The sequence below is a fragment of the Schistocerca serialis genome, chromosome 3 (assembly GCF_023864345.2).
Source record: "Schistocerca serialis cubense isolate TAMUIC-IGC-003099 chromosome 3, iqSchSeri2.2, whole genome shotgun sequence".
Taxonomy (NCBI): domain Eukaryota; kingdom Metazoa; phylum Arthropoda; class Insecta; order Orthoptera; family Acrididae; genus Schistocerca; species Schistocerca serialis.
Window position 1 is genome coordinate 996408605 of NC_064640.1, and position 22506 is coordinate 996431110.

At 36.7% G+C, this 22506-nt stretch overlaps 1 protein-coding gene across 5 annotated transcripts in view; it reads right to left on the reverse strand.

Moving 5' to 3' along the window:
* Positions 1–3756: 3756 nt before the first annotated feature.
* Positions 3757–22506, reverse strand: part of LOC126471447 (muscle calcium channel subunit alpha-1-like) — an 876499-nt gene continuing 857749 nt past the window's right edge. For all 5 annotated transcript variants that reach the window (XM_050099633.1, XM_050099629.1, XM_050099632.1 and 2 more), the window contains exons 39-42: positions 17128–17247; positions 16912–16952; positions 15836–15966; positions 3757–5758 (exon numbers count right to left, since the gene is read on the reverse strand). In XM_050099633.1, coding sequence (XP_049955590.1) covers positions 5543–5758; positions 15836–15966; positions 16912–16952; positions 17128–17247 — 508 coding nt within the window. In that variant the 3' untranslated portion in view covers positions 3757–5542. The remainder of the gene's footprint in view (positions 5759–15835; positions 15967–16911; positions 16953–17127; positions 17248–22506) is intronic.

Consider the following 22506-nt stretch of genomic DNA (forward strand, 5'->3'; position numbering starts at 1 on the left):
AATATAAATCTGTATAATGTTTTCCTTTTTATTGTAAAATTAACAATATATAAAATTCCAAATGTGTGCTATTGTACTACACTAACATTCATATGATTTATATATACATTGTCATGAGAATATAACCATCTTTATACTGTAATTGAACTTATTGACGAAGCCCATTGTATAAGAAAATACTGAACGGCTAATAAAGATTTTTATTCTTATTCTTATTCTTAACAAGTGTGCGCCTTGAGTGACTGGTTTATTCATTCTGCCATCCTAAATCATCTGTATGCTGACTCAAAGAAGGTTAAAATGTTCTTCCTTGTTTATTCAGAAAGTTTTCAACTGTTTTTACACTGTTTCTCAAATATTTTTCACACTCGATTTGCAAAATACAAAATCTAGCATCTAACTGTCTCATAATTTACGCTCTTGAATGAGGTGAAATGCATTTCTATTATGTGTTAAATGATTTGTACCTGAAGATGGACCCGCAGGCTCTGAAATGTATTATGTAATTTAATAAAACACAAAAAAATTATGACTGGAGTAATTTTTATTTAAACTTCCTGTGTATAGAGTATAGCATGTTCACAGCTGGAAAATATGGATAAAATTAAAAAGATAATTGTTGCAGTTTACTACTTCTCTTTCCATTTGTGTGTATCATTCCATGAGAAGTAGAAGACGATCTAATATCTACATATGGATCTATGCTCCTCAGCCTCTTTTCAGTGCGTGGTGGAAGGTACTTTTTTACAACAATCATTTTCCTCCTTTATTGTCCAATTTATGAATGGTGCAAGAGACGAATAACAGTAACAAGACATTGGACTCTTATTCAGTTCAAATTTTCATCCAGCCATCCATATTTAGGTATAAGAATGCAGAGTCTCGTGGCAGTAGCATTGAATAAAAATCTCTTGGGTTTCCAATGATAACAATTAATTAAAATTGCAAGAGCTTTCAGCCAAGTACTCCTTGGCCATTGTCAAGTGGTATGACTACCAGTGGGCTGCTGGTACATCCCCTTATATACACTAGATGCCAGCTGTGACATCACTGGTGCCTGGGCATCACCATATACAGGCATATGTCGACTCAGCTTTTGATGCGCCTGCTTCCACCACAGGATCGCTAGATCCCACGTCGTGCTGAGCTGCAGGCCACCATCTCTTACCTTGGCCACTGTGTCTATAGACAACCCACCCACATCAACCTGCACTTGCATGCCATCAGCCATCGTCACCCAGCACAGAAGCATACTGTGTTACAAACATTGGTGCATCACGCAAGAATCATATCAAATGCTGATAACCTGCCCCATGAGCTGAGCCACCTATGCAAGGTTTTCAGGAACAATGGCTATAATGTCCATCAAATAAATGAAGTGATTTCATGCAAGACTCACAACAAGACCACTGACAAAGAGCAGGAAAAGAAACTTGCTTTCTTACCTTTCTGTGGCTCTGTGTCGAGCAAGATAAACCACCAGCTGAAATGACACAAGATCCAATCAATCTTCAGGCCTCTGATGTAAATCCATCAGTTACTGAGACCAGTTAAAGATGCAGCAGGTCTCAGAACACCTGGGGTCTATAAGATACCTTGCGACTGTGGCCAGTCTAATGTCAGGCAAACAGCATGTACTGTGGAACAATGTGGGAAGGAGCATGCATTAGAAAATGGACACTGGATAAAATTTAAAAATGCATCCATTATGGATTGCAAAAATGGCTTCTGGGATTGTGTAATTAAAGAAGCCATTAAAATAAAAATCACCAGTAACTCTGTAAATAGAGATATTGGCCTGCAGCTCAGCACAGCGTGGGATCCAACAGTCACGTGGTTGAAATAGGTTCATCGAACGCCGACTCAACATATGCCCGTATATGGCAATGCCACAGGCACCAGTGACATCACAGCCAACAGCTAGTGTATATGAGGGATGTACCAGCAGCCTACTTGCAGTCATATCAGTTAACAATGCCCAAGGAGTACACGGCCAAAAGCTTGTGCAATTTATAGTACTTGATGCAGTTGGAAACCTGAGAACTTTTCATTCATATTTTAGTGGTCCACGATTTCCTTAAATAATGTGAGGTGAATGCTGGGATTACTTCTTTGAAAGGGCATTACTGTTTTTCTTCACCGTTCTGGGCTTGGGTTCCATCTCTAATTATCTTGCTGTTGACCCTTATCTTCCTTCGAAGTATGACCGTTGTTAAAATCAGATGAACTCAAGCTCATGTAGGGTTTTAACATCATGGTATTCTGTGAGATACATGTGGGAGAAAGTAATAAGTTGCCTTTTCCTCTTTGACTGTGGAGTATCTGGATTTTTGCAGTACACTGTTGCAAGACTTATGATGTGTCCATAGAATCTTCCACTGGAGTTCGATGAACGGTTCTATAATGCCCCTGTACCTACTAAACAATCTCGTGATAAAGCATTCTCCTCTTTATTGGGTCTTCCTTGTCTCCCCTATTAATCTTACCAAATAAAGGTCTCAGACTGATGAACGGAGTCAAAAATCAAACTGTGGTTTTGTAAGCAACCTGTTTCATGAGTGAATTACATTTTCTTATGATAGTTCCACTTTAGAGTGAGCCAAATGCCCATACCTATATATTGTGCTTATTTCTGTTTTCAGTGTTTAACCACTGATTGTATAAGTGAATGATAATGGATTCTTCTTCCTATTTATGTACAATAAATTACATTTGTTTATGATTAGGGTCACCTGCCAGCCCTTACCCAAAATATAGATTCTCTGTAGGTCTTGCCACACCTTGTTACAGTTTTGTCGTGTTGTGAATCCTTATATACAATGACTTTGACTGCAAACAGTCTAATGGAACTTCTGACTAAATAACAGCAGAGCTCTTCATGCACGATCCAAATGACAAAGCATTTTCTACATTGTACTACAGTTTAGCAGAATAACTTTGTTTCTGCTTTAGATATTTTATGACACAACCATCTTTGTCTGACCAGGACTTGGAAGGCCCGACAGTACTGACCAGCCGCTGTGTTATCCTCAGCCCACAGGCATCACTGGCTGCAGATATGGAGGGGCATGTAGTCAGCACACCGCTCTCCCAGCAGTATGTCAGTTTACGAGAATGGAGCCACTTCTTCTCAATCAAGTAGCTCCTCAGTTTGCCTCACAAGGGCTGAGTGCACCCCACTTGCCAACAGTGCTCAGCAGACCCGTCCAAAGGCTAACACAGCCCGACAGCTCTGAACTTCGGTGATCTGATGGGAACTGGTGTAACCACTGTGGCTAGGCCGTAAGACACATCCATAATTGATGTTATTGAGATGAACGCTATTGATGTTCAAATGCCTCTGAGCACTATGGGACTTAACATCTGAGGTCATCAGTCCCCTAGAACTTAGAACTACTTAAACCTAACTAACCTAAGGACATCACATCCATGCCCAAGGCAGGATTCGAACCTGCGACCGTAGCGGTCGCGCGGTTCTAGACTGAAGCGCCTAGAACCGCTCGGCCACACTGGCCAGCGCTATTGATGTTATAACATAGTTATTAGTGATACAAGTGTAATTTTAAAATACAAAAAAAACAAATTCAGATGTTAAATGTATATCACTTACAGATTGTTTTTATAAATTTTTGTTACTGTGCACATAAATAATGTTGCAAGTAGAGCTTACTAGCTTCAAATGTTTTTGGCCAAAAAATAAAATGGAGACTGAAACTTTTAAAGTGAGGATAAATCGACAAAACAATTTTTTGTCTGAATAGTTTTAATATTCTTTATACATAAATGTTTTAACATTAAAAAATAGTTTTACTTATGGTTTGACAAGGCACACATTTGTGTGGGATTAAAAACTTCTCAGTACAATGCCTTTCAACTTCTCAGGTATACAAAATGTACAATTTTTATTTTTAAACAAACACACACACACACACACACACACACAACACACACACACACACACACAAATATATGGAAAAGAACAGCAATGGCTTTGGAGATCAGGAAATGTACTGGCTTCCTTACATTCACTGTAGAAGGCTTATAACATTACAAATGGACATCCAGTATCATGTACAATTTCTTACAGTCATACAAAATCCACATTGCATAAAAGTAACAATTCTGTAACATTTTATCTTTTAACTGGCATTCATAAAGAAACACATGGAAATAGGAGAAGAAAACTACTCCGTTTATATCTTAGGATTCTGCAAGGAGCTGTAATGACCAAAGGATGATTACAGTGATTAAAATATTTGTTTTTACCAATTTCCTTTAACACAAAATACAATGATAATGATAAAGTTAAATGAAATTTTGCAACAGGAATTATTTGCTCATTACTCTACAAAATGAATAATTTATGTAAGTGTAATTTTGTGTCTCTCTCCTTCTACAGGGGCAAATTATTTAAAAAAAAGGTAAAAGACTAACTGAATAACAGGAAAGCCCTTCATACTTTATCCAAAAGAAATCATTGAAAATTTATTATTAATTAGTTATTACAACTCCTTTTTCTTTGCATGTATTCATATTAGCTATGTTGTCAGAAAAAACCCTTCCTCAGAACAAAATCAGTATTCAAGTAATAGTCCAAACTTATCATGAAAAAGTAAGATAAATTCCTTGTAAAAAAACTGACTGACTACTCTTACACAATTTTTGTTCAGTTTGTAAAAATTTTGTGCACCAATCTTGAATGGAAAAATATTTACTATATCTTTCTGGTATAACTGTAAAGGCAAAGGAAAGGGGCTGAAAAATGGGGATAATACCTAATGGAGGAATTTGTAAATTCCCTGAACACACAAAACCAATATGTTCCAGACCTGACTTTATCAGCATATGTGAATGAAGATTGTCATAATGGAAAAGAACAAAAAATAAAATAGCTCTCCAGTAATTGTTGAAAGAATTAATATTGGAAATGTGCTCAAAGTTTACTATAATATGGTACTTTCTCCCTTATTCAGTAAACAAAATTAGCTTTGCCTTGAAATGTACCACCCAAGTCAGTTTTAACTATAAGCTCTAGTTTTGACAAATGAGAAGAAAAAATGTTTCAAACATATACTGAAAATTTAATTTCTTGAGGCTCACATAGTGCAGGTAATTATGCTGCAAATAAAGCTGACCCAATTTCTTCATGCATTATCCAAAAACAATTCCTTCACTGGAATAATAAAAATATGTGACTATGCTCACCACAAGTGTTTTACAGCTTCCTGGTCCTGCCAGGATACATATTTGACTTAAAAAGCACTGTCACTGGATATGTATCACACACATTTCATGACAAATTTTCAATTAACACAACATAAAGGCCATACCAGGTGAATGAGTCATGTTTCTCTATGTCATTCCTCTTGTATATGTATATCAGGAAAAACAATCAACTATTGTTGAATTTGGGCAGTTCACATAAGGAGGAAATGACACTTTGTGTCAAGGTTGATTTATCTTTCCATTTTCAGGAAAAGTAAATGAGGCACTTTATAAGACAAGCCAATACTTTTTGGCTGAAAAGAGTAGGGGCCCACTGCTATAAATGAGGGTTGGCACTTCCTTGTACAAGTTCTCCAGGAACAGCGGAGTTCTGGAATGAAAGGGGTCTCCCTTGATGCTCTTGTAACAGCAGCCTATGAGCTGCACGATCCATTTCTTCTTGCGTCATATTGAGTGCTTCTTGCATTTCTCGTGATGTGTAACGCACAAAGTCAGGATCACAGTACTTTCCAAGTCCTTGCTCAACCAGCACCTATTACAAATCACAAATAAGGATCACATCAAATACTGCATCTCCTGATTTTCATACATTAAATTACTTAACAAAATAGAAGAGCATTAAAACTGCAAGTGTAGAGCAGTATCACTCATCCTCTTCAGTTCATGACAAATGTACCTTGTTTCATGTGTAAATAAGCACAAAGACATAAACAATGGACAAGTGCAATTAAAATATGAACAGGAATCACTTAAGTGGTTGATCTGCAGATCTGTATTCACAAAAGAAATATATTATTTTTGTAGAGCAGATGAAGTGGTCCACTTCAAAGCAAGATATCACGAACATGACACATGGAATAATAAAACAACTAACTGAAGCATACGGTAACCAGTAGTTATAGAAATGGATACTGTCAAAGATTTGACCCAGGGTCAGTTCAAGAACATTTTTCCGCACAAGCAACATAGTATTTGGTGCCCATTGTCCCTCAGGCATTTGGTGCCTACCCCTCTCCTAAGACATTAGTTGGCTTTCCTTTGGCTCTTTGTGAAACACATGAAAATAAAACTGAATTAGTGATCTTGGAAATGTTTTAAATTAGAATGAGCAATATATATACATTCCTTAGAAAAAGAAATACATTTCAAAATTTTATGCTAGTGCTAAATATTGAAAGAAGAAACCCTTCATTTACATTAAAGTTAAGATCTGGGGCTGGGTCAACAACATTTTTCCACACTCTTCTTATTTTCCCCCCTCCCCCCACCCCTCCCTCACCTGCACAACCCCTTTCCAGATCTTTTCCCTCTTTTACTTTCATACATATCAGCTTTTGCTAATTGTGGTATCACCTATATACAGATCCTGTGCTTGGGTGTTCCTCCCAGCTTGATGTCCCAATCAGCTGCTACTAATTGTGATACATAGTGAATACAAAGCTTACAGCTTTGGCACATTTGGTGTCCCACATGACCATTACTAACTGTGACACATCCTGTATAGAAATCTAACAGTTGTGGCACCTCTGGCACCCCTCTCAGCCTAGCACCCCAATGGCAGTTTGTGTTTCTTGGGTCTTAAACCTGCACTGATAATGTCTGAGATCTTTGAAATCTTTTCTTTTGATGAAAGCAGAAAGAACTAGACCTATTGTATTTTTTCTAGCTTTGATAACAATGCACTAACTATTAACCTGAATGGATTGAATGAGAATATAAAATTTCTGTTATTCATTTTGTTTGATAATTATCTTTTTACAAATTATTTCACTTTCCATCATAAAATGTAGGACAAAAATACAAAAAAATCATTTAAATTTATACTGATGTGTTAAACATAAGACACTGTTTAACTGCATAAACTGTACATTATTTGTGAAGAGGACTCACTAATAAGTAGTTAAATTTTATAAAATTATAAATGAAAGTAGGTGAAAACTGATAAACATGATCAAAGTTTTTAGGTATGCAACTGAACAAAATAATACACATTTGTATGACATGAAAGAGAAATGTTCTATTAATAAAGTCATGTATAATTTCTACAGTTATTCAGTGTACATAGTGTAGTATTTCCCTTGTGTAAAAACATTGTATTGGAAATTTTCTAGCCTTCCAGTTCAAAAAAGCTTTTGGAACAGAATATGAATTGATTGGCTTCATAGTATCATTTTCAATGGCTAAAAGTTAACATTCTGCACAATTATTCTTGAGGGAATTATATCTTTATCAACTTCAACAATACAGGGAAAAATATAGATTGCTACTCACCATAATGATGACACACTGAGTTGCAGACAGGCACAACCAAAAACTTTAGCTTTCGACCAAAGCTTTCTTCAAGCTAAATGTGTAACAGTCTTTTCACTGTGCCTATCTGCAACTCAATGTGCCATATTTACAGTGAGTAGTAATCATCTTTCCCTTATATTGTTGATATTCCAACCTGGAATTTCCATTGTTTTGTCAACTTCAGTTTTGAAAAACTTCTTTCACTCAGACCAATGAGTGACAAAATTTAACTAGATGAGGATCTAACTGAGAAGTTTACATTTCAATTACATTTATATCAACAAAGTCAATATCTGATACTGAAATCAGAGACGGCTCATAACTACACATTTGTAATTATCTTGCAAACAGCTCATTTGTGGACCCATGTCAACTACAACATTTCTGCTTCTACTACTGAATACTTTCACTCATCTCAGTTTTTGCTACTATTTCTGGTTTATGATGTATACATATTTCGCACTTGGGTTTCTCTGGCATCCCTTTGAGCTTGGTGCTCCAAGTGGCCATTTGTGTTACTTTTGTCTTAAACTGGCCCTGATTTGGTGTTAATAGTATACTGACAGTGATAATAGTAATAGGGATAAAAGGTTCATTGAAAACGAAATTTGATGAATTTATACACAGAAGAAAATCTTTAGATCAATTGATGATAAAAAAAAAAAGGAAACCAGAAACATAGCAGAAGGAACATCCCCAAGCTGAAGAAGCACTTCTAGTACAGAGGGGGGAGCATGGGGATGATGAAATTTAAAAAAATATCAAAACACAAGCAGCAGTCTTATGCTAGAAATACCAAAAATTTCAGTTGCTTATTTGGAACCTTTCCCTTCACTGAGCACCATAGCAAAAGACATTATATCAATTTGCTTGGCATTCTTGTTTTCTCACAAACTCAAAATTCTGAAGCTCTAACTGGGAATAAGATTGCTTCAATGCAGGACTCAGGTCCCCACAGTTCACCTTATCTATGCATGTAACATTAATTGGGAGAACGTGATGACCCAATCCTGTCTGTATGAAGCCCTATCTTATATCTCTGGACTACTACTTCTTGGAAAGAAGTTTGAAAATGAAAATATTTCATGAAATTTTTAGGCCTATAATATCACCATTTGGTGTTCTTATATTGGTTGTTATCTAAATTAATATCAAGTAGCCTGAGGAGCTGGAATATCAGAATAGGAAAATTGAAGCAAAAATAGTACATTCTGTTTATAACAATTTCTTTCCAAAATGTAAGTAAGCTCTGTAAATGCCAGACACAAATTTAGAGGAGAGAGGACCTGACCATTAGATAAAAGTAAGAAGTCACAAAAATGGTCTGTTATCTGACAAAAGCTTTATATTCAGATAATCACTTCTACTTCTTTACAAACTACAGATGTCTGAATAAGGAAAGTACACTAAGGGGGTCAACTCATATTTGACAGAAAGCAATTATAGAGAAATTGTAATATCAAATGAAAACATCTCCAACTTTTGTAGTCCTGTTGTCATCTGGTGTATGTACTATTACAGTATGTTGACATTTTTTTTAAAGATGCTTTCCACAGAATAAAGGTGAAACATGTATGCCACAAAAATTGTGTTTCATTCAGTTGTAACTACGCAGTCCAAAAGTAAAAATTATCAACATACCATAATCAAATGAAAACAATTATTTCTCTGACTAAGAAAGAATTTTCTGAAGACTTTCACAGCATTTGTGTCTGCATCTGTTCTTGTTCCATGGAGAAAATGTACCATTAAATAATGATGTTCAGTCTTGCTGAGTTTTAGATGATTCCTTAATTCCGACTGAAAACTATACTCCAGAAAAAAAATTCTGGACAGCACAAAAGTAATTTAGAAAAGCTCACATCCTGGTTAAAACTAAATGGGAAAAAATCATCATCATGAAGTCCCAGATGATGCAATTCAGAGCTGTATCATTAGAAATGAGTGACACAAAAATAATTTGCAATGATCAGTAGACAGACGAAGTAACTGAAAATTTTTACATCTAAATAAAAAAAAAAAAATTTTATTCAAAAGGCAGAAATGGATAACTAAAAAATTACATTCAATAACATAATGTTTGCAATGTGTGTTTGAGGGTTTTATTTATTTTTATCACATAATTCCCAGATGCCATTTAACTAGCATCAAAACAGTATTGTAGGAAAAGAAAATCAAAGAAAGAAAGAAAGAAAGAAAGAAAGAAAGGATTGCTGCAATGAAAAAATATGAGTTCCCATGCACCATTAAAAACAATTCGCAGATGTTGCAGTGTACTGAGCAGAGATAGGAATGTGTTTTTAACACTGAGCTTGATTGCTCTACAGTCATATAACGGAGAACTATTATTCTTTTATCAAGGGCATTTACAGAGAGCAATGTTAAAACTTTGAATAGTAAATTTGTGTATTTATATGTTGATATAAAATGTATAAATGTTGTTTTGGTAGTTGTATCACACTATTACCTGGTGAAACAACATTAAAATCTTTACAAGATGAGTACTTTTTCCAGAAGTACTTATGTTTAGGCCTAATTATAAACTTGACATTCCCTGTGTATAAGGAAATAAATAATATGATAACTCTATATTAAGAGATGAATAAATCCCATTTCACATTTTTATCAGATCAAAAGGAACACTGATTGCATTTAATTGTTATGCTACTGTAACAATATGGTAATTCACCAAAGGGTACCAAAAATAATTAAAAAGGGCACAGTGGAATTTTTGTGAGTTTCTGTACAGAAAAATATAGCTGATTTAATACCAGCCACACTCATAATGATAAATTACAGCAGAGATTTTGGACAAAATTTTTCCCCAGCGACTCGAATATTATACACATCACTCACCAATAGTCAATCACTATTGCAGATATTAAATTGCTATTTGCAGCTGACTAGAGTTATAGACATGCTCTCTGTGTTACTGAACAATGGCTGATATCAAACCAAATTTGCTCCATTAACATAACTGGCTATATAGACACATCAAAAAAAGTTTTGCATCACCCCGGTTCCCAGAACTCTTGAAGACAGATGTTGACTGTGGAAATTTTATCACAGACACAGTCCCTTTGACTGTTCAGAGATGTCACTAAACCTGCCCAAAGATGTAAACAACCATGCATGAGCAGCGCCTATTAGACGGAGGGGGTCAGATAGCCAAACAGTTCCAGTCATTCCACCGGGAAGGAGGTACACGGCTCATGTTGTCTGTACTTCAACCATACCTAGACAGTCAATACAGTGGTTCAACGACATCCACATTGTTACTTTGTGCTAGTAAGTGCTCCCAACAAGGGAAGTGTCCAGGCATCTCGGAGTGAACCAAAGTGATGTTGTTCAGATATGGAGGAGATACAGAGAGACAGGAACTGTCAACGACATGCTCAGGCCACCAAAGGGCTACTACTGCAGTGGATGACTGTTACCTATTGATTATGGCTTGGAGGAACTCTGATAGCAACACCACCATGTTGAATATTGATTTTCATGCAGCCATAGGACATCACATTACAACTCAAACTGTGCGCAAGAGGCTGCATGATGCACAACTTCACTCCCAACGTCCATGGTGAGGTCCATCTTTGCAACCACGACACCATGCAGCATGATACAGATGGGCCCAACAACATGCCAAATGGACTGCTCAGGATTCTAATCATGTTCTCTTCACTAATGAGTGTCGCATATGCCTTCAACCAGACAATTGTCGGAGATGTGTTTGGAGGAAACCCGGTCAGGCTGAGTGCCTTAGACAGATTGTCCAGTCAGTGCAGCAAGCTGGAGGTTCCCTGCTGTTTTGGTGTGGCATTATGTGGGGCCGGCATATGCTGCTATTGGTCATGAAAGGCGTGTAATGGCTGTACGATATGTGAATGCCATCCTCTGACCGATAGTCCAACAATATCAGCAGCATATTGGCGAGGCATTTGTCTTCATGGCTGACACTTCGCAACCCATTGTTCACATCTTGTGAATGTCTTCCTTCGGGATAATGACATCGCTTGACTAGAGTGGTCAGCATGTTCTCCAGATATGAACCCTATTGAATTTGCCTGGGATAGATTGAAAAGGGCTCTTTATGGACAATGTGACCCACCAACCACTCTGAGGAAGCTATGCCAAATTACTGTTGAGGTGTGGGACAATCTGGACCCACAGTGACTTGATGAACTTGTGGATAATATGCCATGACAAATACAGGCCTGCAGCAATGCAAGAGGATGTGCTACTGGGTATTAGATGTACCAGTGTGCACAGCAATCTGGACCACCACCTCTGAAGGTCTCACTGTATGCTGGTACAACATGTAATGTGTGGTTTTCATGAGCAATAAAAAGGGTGGAATTGATGTTTATGTTGATCTCTATTCCAATTTTCTGTACAGGTTCTAGAACTCTTGGAACCAAGGTGATGCAAAACATTTTTTGATGTGTGTATTAGCAACTCATTTTGAAGATAAAGTCACAAACAACATGAAGGCACTGCCATATTCATAAAAAAAATTGCACAGAATATAATAGTTTTGAGCAGTTATTTAAATAAAAATAAGAATTTGGAGAAAATAACCATTCTACCTCATCACAGAAGAGACAATATGATATAACCCACAAGAAAGTTGTAACACAAATGAGTGGATAATGGCTATTAAGTGGTAACATCCATAAACAAAGCAAAGGAAAGATGGTTATAAGAAATGTAACAAATCAACTGACTCCTGAACATAACACAACTCTGATTCAAAATAGCTACATAGGGAATAAGCCATGAGATATTCCCGATATATTCAATAATTATTGTAAAAATATTGTAAAGAATTTCTATAAGGCATCAACAAGCACACAATACAGAAAGTAAAATAAAGTGTTTCTTAATTTCCAAACTCTTTTGTGAAACCAATGGGGATGAAATCATATTAAATACAAAGAGTCTAAGAAAGAAAATCATCAAGTGGAATTTATGGCATGTCTAATTTTATCACAAAGAACTGCATAAATAAAATAGCTATTGAAAATTTAAATTTATCTCTGATGAGTGTTACATTTCCAACTGTCTGAAGGTGAAGAAAATTTAAAAAGACATCTGGAAATGAACTAAATTGTCTCTTAAAATTAAAATTAAAATTAAAATTAAAAGGAAGGTCAGTGTTGGTCATAATATTGATGTTTTATTGATAGCAGAATCGATTTTCGTTCACATAGTGATCATCTTCGGTGCTGTACACATTAAACTCAGACACTGGTATCAAGTTATCAATAACCAAAACTGAGAAGCGATCACAAGAGTTATTGTAATTGCTTTTCAGTTTTGGTTATTGAAACTTGATACCAGTGTCTGAGTTTAATGTGTACAGCACCGAAGATGATCACTATGTGATCGAAAATCGATTCTGCTATCAATAAAACATCATCAATATTACGACCAACACTGACCCTCCTTTTAATTTAACTTATATGGTCGATGTGCACACAGCACTCCATGGAGTCGCCAATCAATAAATTGTCTCTGATGCTCAGCATGGGTCCAGGAAGAATAAATCTGGAACTGTGAAATATGATAATCCAGTTGAATATTGGGTAGTAATATTGATTGTTTGCATGCTTGAGGATCATGTATGCAATGCAGAAGTGTGCTCAAAAGATGGATGCAAAGACATAAACCTGGAAATTTAGTAAGCTGTACGAAGAACATCAAGGACTGATGTAAGATGAGCAGTCCATTTACTTGATAGAACGCATGGAAATAGGTGTGTCAGCCAGACAAAAGAAAGGTAAGGCAGATCGCACTGTCTGTAAATATCTAACCCTTGTGTTCTGAAATGCAAATTAAAGTCTGTCTGAAACACTCTGTGGTAAAATGACCTGCTTATTGACTTACCAGGAAACTTCTGGGTAAACAGTCAATACATTCTGTGGAAATAAGCTACTTTTAAATGCAAAGCCTGATCAAAATAAGTGTGTTAAAAAGCATTGCTCAACATATTCTGCATCACCCAATGATGAATATGGACTCATCAACATAAACCTTCAACATAAAAGTGGTGATTCCATCTTTTAGGTGGAATGACGACTTCTACAGACAGTGAAGGAAAATATTTCAATAAGTTACATGCCACATCAAGTGATGACACAACTCCAAGTCATGAACAGATTTTGAGTTTCCCAAAGTTGATGAGCCATTACTGCTGGAATAAATCCTCAAAAGAATATCTGCACCTCAACATCAACCTCTGCAGAATGTATTGACTGTTTACCCAAAAGTTTCCTGGTAAATCAACAAGCAGGTCATCCTATCACAGTGTATTTCAGACAGACTTTAATTTGCATTTCAGAACATGAGGGTTAGATACTTGCAGACAGTGCAATCTGTTGTTCAACAAAATGTTTGAAGCTTCAGACAAAACAGAACTGCACAACCTTGAACTTGTTAGTCAGTTGCATCATGCAAAAGGAGGCCAAACATACAAAGTTCTAAAAAATGATAGGAAAATGGCTAAAAGGAACAACAATACCCATGTTATGTTAGTAGACCTACAACAGGTTGTACTTTATCTTTCATTGACACATTCCATAGTATTCTACCAGAGACAACTGCCATCATATAATTTCATGGTTCATGATGTTGGTACTAGAAACATTACAGTAAGTTTGTGGGCTGACTCCACTACAAGGAGAGATTCAGCTAAAATAGTTTCCTGTCTGCTTAAATTTGTGACAAACAATTACAATATGCTTTAAGAAGGTATGAAATGCAAACTGATTTTACGCTCTGACCACTGTGTCAGACAGAACAATAACTGGAGAGTTTTTGTGTTTTATTTTTATCTGGTCCAAGGCAATAACTTTACAGAAATACATCAGAAGGTTTTATGTTCAGGTCACAGTTTCCTAACTTGTGACAAGGACTTCACAATGATCATGGCTCAATCAGAATGGAAGCATGTCATTGCTAAGGTCTTAATTGATCCTTCAGAACTGACAATTCAGGATATGATGATGAAGACTTGAAGGACATAGGACCTACTGAGTTGGTTTTGAAAAAGCCATCTGCTTTGAAAATTACTGATAAACTTTGACTGAAGCTGTGTAGTGTCAAACCTCAAAGCGCAAGCATGTGTCGTAGTTGTAATCTGCTTCGCCCATGGGAAAGACACTGTATTCTAAAACATGGTTGCAAACATCAGTTAAAAAAATTTTCTGTTGCTTTTTGGTTTTCAGTTGCTTAACAATGGGGTGCTGAAACTTCATATGGAGAAAAAAAGGGATCTATTGGACATGAAATATACGGAGCCAAAATACAGGCATTTTTACAAAAACCTGCAGTGGGACATCTGAGGTTAATGTGCCAGATTTGTGCCTCAACTTAATAAAAATTTATGTTCTGTTTCCTTTTTAAGATGAAAGTAATCAGTTCACAACAAATATTATTTTGGATCTGGTTATAATTTTCTTTCTTGCACCTTTTGGATTCTAACCAACCTTATCATTACAGCAGAATACAGAGTGATCTGGAATAATGCTGTATATCCATTGTTGTAAAATGTTTTATCATTTTAATACTTACTTATTTTTTTAAAAAAGAAAACTATGCTTAGCACAATTTTTAAAAACACAGCCAAGTACTTTCAACAGTCTGTATGGACAAACAATACAGTCTGCCATTACATTATTATTTTGCAATAATTCTCTGGAATTAACAGTTTTTGTTGATTTCCTAAAAACTGCAGAATGTGCCATACAGCATTATTTGTGCACATGCTTCAGTTATACACTGTTGTAATATCATAATATAAATTACATCACCAATGTATAAAAAGTGTGTTTGGTAGTGTACTCATTCACATTAAAACTATAATCTGAATTAATGTTCTGAACAGATTCCTGCTACGCAGAGGTTACTGAATGGATGATCAATGTCTGATGATGCAATTTATATTACTATATGACAACAGTATATAATTCACGGTCTTATCACCTGACGAAAACAATTTTATATTTCACTTAACTCAGTGCTGTGAATACTTTTATGAACCTGATGATCGGGCAATTAAAACTGGGTGTGTAAATATGGTATTTTACCAGTAGCTCAAGGTGATAATAAGAAATTTTTTTTATGTCTTTTTTTAGCCACAAAACTTGCTACAAACTATGATGTTAATTTGTGGTTTAACAGCTGTGGGACTAGTATTAAATAGGTTACATTTAAATAAAGTACAGGCATTCACAGAAAGAACCCTGTATTGTGTTTCAAACTGTATGGTTATCAAAAAGGTTGTGACTGACACCAATGTTATGAAGGTTTAACTTACCCTGCCAACAAGACTCTCAGCTGACCCAACAACTTCAGGAAAGTTTGGCCTGCGATCAGCTGGACTACCAGGAAGGGAATGCGACAGTCTTTCTGTACCAAGACTCCCATTTGAATCTCCCACCCTTGACACTATAGAAAAGAACAGAGTTACTAAATAGAAAAGTGTTTACTGACAATGAAATCTTCACTGAAAACATACAAGATGAATAATGTTACCACATCATAACATTGCCATGTTAATTTGTCATGCGTCACAAACTGAAAACAGCATGCACAAAAATGTGCCCACACATATTAAATACTTGCACTATCTACTGAATGGTGAAGTAGTTTTTTAGTCATGCAAATATCAAAAGAAAATTTTATATATTAATAACGTTCATGAACTGTTTATTAAGCTTATTCTAAAATGAAAATTAAAGATGTCACAGGAACATAAAGGAAGTTGTTCATTGGGGCTAACCTCGGCCATGGAAAGATGCTCTATGTGTGGGAGGAGAGTGCCTTCCATGGTTTACAGCAAACATCACTGTGTTAGGCATGAAGCCTGCTACAGCTACTGCCATAGCCTGTGCTTGAGCCAGTTTAAGACCACTTGCAATGCGTGAAAAGCTGGATGATGTGTCCCGTCCCATGCATCCCAGACGAACACGCCGGGGAGGTGGCGTTGGGGGAGTGATCTCAGTGCTGTATTCATCGCGTAAGCTGCAAGGGATCAGGATATGTGTTAGTAGTTAAGTTAAGTAACTGGAATTCCATTGGTTAACAGTCAGAAGGCAGCTGGTAAAAAACCATTATGAATCCCCCAAATCTCAAATCTCTCTGTCTCTCTGTCTCTCTCTCTCTCTCTCTCTCTCTCTCTCTCTCTCTCTCTCTCTCTCTCTCTCTCTCTCTCTCTCTGTGTGTGTGTGTGTGTGTGTGTGTGTGTGTGTGTGTGTGTGTGTGTCCCTTTTTATCATCCACAATATCTCCTCCTCCTCCCTCTCTCTCTGCTGCTTTTTCATGCAGATACATGCTCACACACTGTGGTGGTGTTACAGCTGCAGCTGAAAAGATAAATAGGAATCTGCTTACCATAGCTGTTGGGTTGTATAAACTGGCCATAGCCAGGTTTGCTGAAATGTTACAAATATAATTTACAAATGTCAAACTCATTTGTTTACTTTAAAAAAAAAAAAAAAAAAAAAGGAAGCAAAATAAAATTCTAATTTAATACATCTGATGTTGACTTTTACAACTATTATGTAATGAAACAAAACATGTTTTGAAACAAGGTGCTGCTGAACTTACCCAATGACCCGATACGGGCTATAAGATTGGTCTGTTGGATCACCATTTGACACAGTCAAAGAATGGAGAGGAATTGACTCTTCACCCTTTGGTACAACTGCATCTTGTGTTCCTGTTGAACTGAACAGCAAGAAAATAAAACATGTCTTAAAGTTGTGTTTGTTGCTGGAAAAAAGCTCATCCTTTACAGAGAAGAGTTTTAATTATGTATTGTTTATGACAGTATAGATTAATATATGATTTTTCTTAACACTATTTGTAGATATCATAACAAGTTGGTACAATAATGATCAGTGTAATAATGCTGAGTGTCATATACATGAATCTAAAGCAGCAAGTGAAGAACAACCTCTTGTATAAAGTTTAAAAAAGTTTACATTTGTTTAAAATTAATTTATTTTTATTCTTACTGGTACACAGTCTGCATGCAGAGCTATATAATAAGTGTAAACATAAACACCACACATGGAGTAGACCTTAGGCCTGTTCCAACCTGTGGCCTGCTGCCTGTACGGCGGTACGTGGAGAGATCGATGATTATGGCACATGTGATCAGCATATCACAAATCCCTCAAGTTGTTATCGCCAGTAGATGAATCCTGATGAAGTTGCTGCTTCTTTATTCAAGCAGATCCTTATTTGGCCTCACAAGGTCTGAGTAGACTCTGCACCAGACCATCCTACCTCAGAAAAAATTTGTTGTGGTGCTAGGAATTGCACCCGAGTCCTTCTGCACTGAAGGCAACAATGCAGTGTGAGCAGAGACACAGAACATTTACCAGTGATGAATAACAGCTTGCCTTAATTTGGGATAAATGAAAACACATGAGAGGAGGAAAAATGTTGTAGCTTTTGAACACAGAATTAGTTGAAATATGATATTAAGTGTGGAAAAACACAGAAGCTAAATAGAAAATGGCTAAGAATGTGAGAAAAGGCAGCAGGTGCAAGTATATTGGTTGTAATATTAATGATGTTTGTGGGAATGGTGTTGGTGGTAATGCTGAACAATTGGAAAGGTTTTGCACCAGTGGTAGTTACATGGGTAGTAACTAGAAAGAGATAATGGTGATATGCAATACTGATGTTGCAATGACTGAGTAAGTTATCGAACAATAATGATAACCTTGCAAAAAATTTTGAGTATGGATAACATCATTTCTGGATGAAATGAAAGCCATATGTTTTAGTCTGGAGCAGTGCAATGTTACAAAAGTGTGGCATATCACAGTGAGATGCAGTATTTTTTTTTATTTTTATTTATTTATTTTATTTTTTTTTAGGAAGAAAAGGCAAGGCATTCTTGGAAGCAGACTCATATGTAAAATGCAAAGTATAATTACTAATTATGAAGGGGCTGTTGTGGTGATTGACATATTTTTCAAGAAATTCTGTACCATGAAACATGTACATACTGTGAAAATAATACAATCTGTCAGACTGAGAGGATAACAATTGAAATGCTGGTACTGCTGTTTATTATTAGAGTAAGATTACAACTGAGTGAAACTTGATTCAGTATAAATGATCTTTACATTCCAGGAGAACCTGATCACTATTTTGTAATGAGGGAAGAGCTGCAAAAAAAAAAAAAAAAAAAAAAAAAGAAAGAAAAGTGGAATGTTGCAATATCTCAAGGTTACCATTTCTGAATATATGACGCATGAGTGACTTAGCACTTGCAATTATTTTCTCTATGTGACAAGTATTACATGATTACAATCTTCATATCCTTCAATATCTAAGTTTCAAAAATTTATCATGTATCAAAATGCAATGGTTTTATGTCCTGTCTTCACAAGCTTGTACTGGGCACACAGAATCAAAATGTGTGACTATAGAGATAGAATGTGTAATTCTAGCACAGGAACATACCATTGCTGATAAAAAATTGTGTTAAAAATGGTTGGAGATGCTTGTGCATCAAAGACAATTTAAAAAGCTGAATTCGTCTAGCTGTCTGCCTGTCTAGTTATAATTTTGAATTCTAAAATGGATAGTTATGCGTGTTAAAGCTCCACTTGTGGTAGGCGAGGGAGGAGTGTACTGGCCCCAGATTGAACCCACCCAGCAGGTTACCAATGGAGGTCGGTGTGCCAGGAGGCCTGGATGTGGTTTTTAGGCAGTTTCCCCACATCCCATTAGGTGCTCAAGATCCACTTCAATTGCATGATTTGCAGACATTCAGAAAAGTTTTGCTCACTTTCATGTGAATAACACTACATGCAGACAGTAGAGCAGGGCCGGCCAAACACTGCACAGTGTGCAGACGTGCGGAAGTGCTGCACATGTGCGACAGCGAGCAACAGCGACATCTGTTATTAGACATGAGTCCTAAATGAATGGCAGCGGCTTCACTTCCCTGTGGTACAAGCAAGAGAGCAACATATCCAGTCTCATTTACCCCTGGTGACCGTAACCTTAACAGAGAAGTACTGAGAAATGGCAAGTACTGTGAAAAAGCAAAGGACGGGAGATCTATGTTCTCAGTCGTTTAAAAATGACTGGGAACTGCAATTCTTTTTCGTAGCCGTCAGTGAAAACTCTCAGCGTTTGCTGTGCCGCTGAATAATAGGTGTCCAGCGTAAGTTTTGAATTGAAAGACATTACAATACATATCACAAAGACGAATGTAGTGTACTCAACAGTGAAGAACGGCAAGCAAAATTAAATGTCCTTCAGAAAATGGATGAGACACATCAACTCGATCTTACTGTACGTCAAAGTAACTGATACTTCTTGAACTAACTGATACTTCTTGAACTCTTAGTTTCTTGTGCTACATTTATGTCTGTTTTACTGTATGCTGTACAATGTACTGTTTTCAATTTTCCAGAATGACAACCACACTAAATCTTCACTGCGAGGAATTTTTAAAATTGCATTAAGAATTGCACAATCTGGGAAACCCTTTTCTGAAGGGGAGTTTGTGAAAGGGTGTCTGATTGATGCTGCAGAACTTGTGTGTCCCACGAATGTTAGCAGGTTTCAAGAAATCAATCTATCCAAACAAACAGTGACAAGACGTATCAGTGCTATGGCCGGCGATCTGCACAGGCAGCTAATAAATAAGGCTAAATACTTTGTTGTTTCTCTGTTGCGCTCGATGAAGCAACAGATCTTACAGATACAGCCCAGGTTGTGATATACATACAAGGTGTTGATAACGCACTTTGTGTAACAGAGAAGCGACATCTGTGCATAGAAACATGCACTACATGAACGCTGACGGCTGTGGCGTGCTCGCTGTGACCCGGAAGTTGCACATGTACAGGAGCACCGCACGCATGCAGAATTTCTGGCCGGCCCTGCCGTAGAGGGTAACAGTTTGGTGACATGAAAGGAGTCTGACCACCCCATAAATTAACCATACCAACTCCATTAATAACCATGCCAACCTTGTGCTCATATTGAACAAAAGCACAAGGAAAAGAAGAAGATAAAAGAATTAAACAGATGTTCACATGTCCATCCTCCCCAGTTTACTGCATATGAGCCAAACAAGTACATAAGAACTATGAACATTTTTTCTTTTAAACTTTCAATTCTTTCCAGAGTTTCTTTCCCTTAGTTCTAAACATAATGGAAACTCCGTAAATGTGAAGACACAAATTTTGTTGTTAAATTAAATACGGCTATCATTAGGTGTGTTCAAGCATCAGTTATAATTAGTAAGTACTGCATGCCCATCATACTACACATATTGACAGGACTGAGCCCGTCATACATGTTTTCAGACTATATGAAGTATAAAGTTTTTAAATCATTTGTAAGTGAACTATAAATAAATAAATTTGACAGTAACCAAATTATATTCCTTTCCTATCTAGCTGAATGTAGTTCAACTTTTTAAGACTGGGGACAAAGTATGGGACCAAAGGGCAAAACTAAAAGTTATAAGATAGCATTGCTAAACAAAAGTGCAAAATATCACTGCAGTAGATAGCTGGCAGAAGAGATTACAACAGGCATTATCCTTTTTAAGGAGAAATACTTACAAATTTATAAGCATCCCACTATCTGTCATCTTATGATAGTGAATTCAGGAAACTGTCTACCACTGTTGGCTAAATATAATGTTGTAAGTTGTAAAGATGTCAAAATAACATTCCTGCATATTATGCCGACTGAAATTTCATTCTTGTGTATATTTAAAAACTGTACACATTCACGAGATATCCATTCAGTGCTTATTTTATATGGATGAATGGATAAATAGGTCCGATACATTTAAGCTACCAACACATGCCACAGTGAGCTATGATTAGCCCCCCCCCTCCCTCTCTCCTCCCCCCTCGCTCTACTGATATAATTGATATATGGTTCACATCAGCCATTTATATTACTGTTGGATGGAGTGTTTTTGATCAAATGATCACAAGTAGTGCCTAAGATTCTGTGCACTAAGGGACTACAGTATCTTAGCAGTATCTGTAGATGCACTTTTTACATGTATCAAGATAGTGTTATAGATGAAAAATGTGTTACAGTACTGCAACAATGGTGAAATGGCCAATATGGGGGGGAGAGAGAAGAAGAAGAAGAAGAAGAAGAAGAAGAAGAAGAAGAAGAAGAAAAGACTGAGAGACTGACATGGAGATAGTATGGTACTTCACTATAGTAATACCTCTGAGGAACTATGGCCTACTATGAGTACTATCAACTCTCAAAGTACAGGATGTCCGTGATTAAAGTTCCAGTTTCAAAATGCTGTAGAAAGAGAACCACAGCTCAGAAGAATATCAGATTTGAACAAGGGGGGAAATGTCATGGGGAAAAAAAATGACCAATAGATGGCACTGTAAGCTTTAGTATATGCACACCAATAGATGCACAGAACATGTCTGTTTCTCAGTTTGCTTCTGAGACACCGAACATGACTGTCTCTGCTAAGGAGATGGAATACTGACTGTGCACCAGTAGCCCTACAGACGTTTTAGGCATGGAAGGGTGTGAAAAAAGGCATTTGTTCGATGTCTGCTAAAGGGGCTAGAGAAAATGTGTACAAAATTCATAAGGATAGGTTCTTTTGAAGTTCAGTGTGGCAGAGGGAGGAAAGTAGTTGATCTGATGTCTATCAAAGATGTAGTCACAGCGTTAGAGAAGGGTTCGAATAGTGTGTGCAAACATACAGTGCATTGGGAATTGCCAAAATGTCGGGCATGTTTAGAAGGATGGTGCATAAAATCCTACAAAACATCTTGCATTGCTATCCACACAAAACCACCTGTGTTTAGGAGCTGCTTCCTGCTGACATGCCAGAAAGACAAATGTTCAGTCCAAAATTTCTCGCTCATATGGAAGTGTAACAAATAAAGCTCATTTTCATCTCCAATGAGATGTCAACATGCAAAATTGTAGAATGTTGGCAACAGGAAA